At 42.2% G+C, this 2,413-nt stretch overlaps 1 protein-coding gene across 1 annotated transcript; it reads right to left on the bottom strand.

Moving 5' to 3' along the window:
- Positions 1-1,072: 1,072 nt before the first annotated feature.
- LOC130736306 (uncharacterized) lies at positions 1,073-2,146 on the bottom strand. Its single transcript, XM_057588148.1, has 2 exons — positions 1,649-2,146; positions 1,073-1,555 (listed from the first exon to the last, which is right to left on the bottom strand). The coding sequence occupies exons 1-2, from the start codon at positions 2,144-2,146 to the stop codon at positions 1,073-1,075; spliced, it is 981 nt and encodes a 326-aa protein (XP_057444131.1).
- Positions 2,147-2,413: the final 267 nt, after the last annotated feature.

Consider the following 2,413-nt stretch of genomic DNA (forward strand, 5'->3'; position numbering starts at 1 on the left):
GGATAAGTATTATTCTATATCTCTAAACTCTGAGTGAATTCAGTTTAATGTTTAAGAATTGTTCATCAAATCTCTAAACCCTAATCCTTGGAGTATATAAAGAGGCTGAAGACTGAAAGAAACGGTTAGAAGCATTCACATACGCGCAAGACAAACTTAAATTCTTCTAAGCTTTCTTTCATCTGAAATTCATTGAGTTTACTATTAGCTTTTTAGAAGCAAATCTCTTGTAAACAATTCTTTGATAAACAGTTTGTTTAGTTCCTTTAGGAGATCAAGGCTGATCGGATCCTAGAGAAGACTAAGAGAGTGAATCTTAGTGTGAGCTAAGTCAGTGTAATTGTTAGTCACTTGTAGGTTTCAAGTGCAGTTGTAAATCTTACCTGATTAGTGGATTGCCTTCATTCTAAGAAGGAAGAAATCACCTTAACGGGTGGACTGGAGTAGCTTGAGTGATTTATCAAGTGAACAGGGATAAAATCCTTGTGTGCTTTTCTATCTCTTATCTTTAGCACTTAAGTTCTCGAAAGATTTGTCAAAATCTTTAAGGTGGAAGTTTTATACTGAAAACGTTATTCAAACCCCCCCTTTCTACCGTTTTTCATACCTTCATTAGGAGGTCTTATTTTCAGGCCATTGGGTTAGCTTATTCTCAGTTTTGAGGGATAGTGTTGCAGACACTTACCTTTATATTCGGTTTGTACATATTGCCTACGGGCGCTACTCTTCTATTACCGTCACTGGAGGTTTACTCGTGACGAGGTTGTTACTTACAGCGGGGGCTGTTATATATATATTGTACATTAGTTCTGATTATTGTTATCGTTGGGTTTATTTATTTCAGTCTCGTCTTAGTTATTATCGGAAAAAAAAAATATTTACGTTTTTCCGCATTAAGTTTACTTTTGGTTACTAAAGTGACGCCACCGAAATCGGGGTGTTACAACCGTCACATAAGGTCTTAATAGGGGTGATAACTATAAGGTCAAAGCTCAATAATAAAAGCAATTAGTTGTGGTGCACATGCTTCGAGAGTAAAGGTGTAGGTTATACTAGAAATTAGAAGGAATAGTTAGAAGTTACCATCGTTCCTGCGTTTCTCTCTAATTACCCCATCAGCTCCTCCAACTTCTTCCCCATCCATGATATAAACTCTTCCTCTAGCAGCAGGACGCTTTCCCATTGCAGTGTTGACAGTTGGTTCAGCCTTGGGTGCCCTGCAATCGACGGTCATATGCCCTGGTTGGTTGCAATTGAAACATCGGCGCCCTTGGTTCATACATGCGTTCGCATAATGTCCAGTCTTCCCACACCTGAAGCAGGTCACCTCTGGGTGTGCTGATCGGTTTCTCGCCCCTGGAGTGACAGCAATCAAAGGCTTGTAAGATCCTGAGGTAAAACCTCCCCCCTCCGGGCGTTGATACGGCTTCTTCTGCTGAGGTTTTTCCTTTCCGTGGTAAGTCTGAGAACCTGACCTCATCGGTCCTCCAGTACCAGCACGGTTCAACCTCTTGTTTTTCATCAGTTCCACTTCAGTGGCTTTCTCAACCAGCGACTGGAAACGAAAGATTCCCAGCGGCCTCACAGAATCTTCAATATCAGGCCTCAGCCCATTCACAAAACGCTTACACATATAGCGCTCGTCCACATGGTTGTGGAAGAATTGGAAATGCTTGGTCAAAGACTCCAGTTTAGAAGCATATTCAGGTATGGACATGCTCCCCTGACGAAGTGTCAGAAACTGTGCCTCCCGCTCATCCCGAGTACTAGTGGGAAAGTACTTCTCCAGAAAAGCAGCTCGGAAAGAGTTCCAGTGAATTTCTTCTCCATTTGCTTCCATAATTCCTCTGGCGCCTCTCCACCAGTATTCAGCATCCCCAAGTAAAAGGTATGTAGCCATGCCCACCTTGGCACCTTCAGCAGTTTGCAGTACACCAAAAATTTTCTCGATCTCTTGGATCCAGAGATCCGCTTTGTCAGGGTCAGTTCCACCAGTAAACTTAGGAGGATCTTGTCTCCTAAAGTCATTGAGTCCCTTGTTTTGGTCGAGAGTTACCTCTCTCTGACGTTGGTGATGATCACGTGCCTCCTCAGCAACACGCCTTTGAGCGTTATCGTTAGCTTGTGCAGTTACAGCTTGGGCCATAGTGGCCATCATTTCCGCTAGTTGGTTAGCGTTCACCATGTTCTGTTAAGTTACACGAACGGTTAGTACTCATCATAAGATAGCATTTGTTATGACTATACAATATGATTAAGCAATAACTTCAATCAATTTTAAGCGAAAAATCACTTGCAGACAATCAATTCTCACTCTTTGCAGAGTCACACAACCTAGCACAGAAAACCTATTCCCCAAAGACTCCCGAAAGACTCAACCTGGCTCTGATACCACAATGTAACACCCTAAGGT

The sequence above is a fragment of the Lotus japonicus genome, chromosome 2 (assembly GCF_012489685.1).
Source record: "Lotus japonicus ecotype B-129 chromosome 2, LjGifu_v1.2".
NCBI lineage: Eukaryota > Viridiplantae > Streptophyta > Magnoliopsida > Fabales > Fabaceae > Lotus > Lotus japonicus.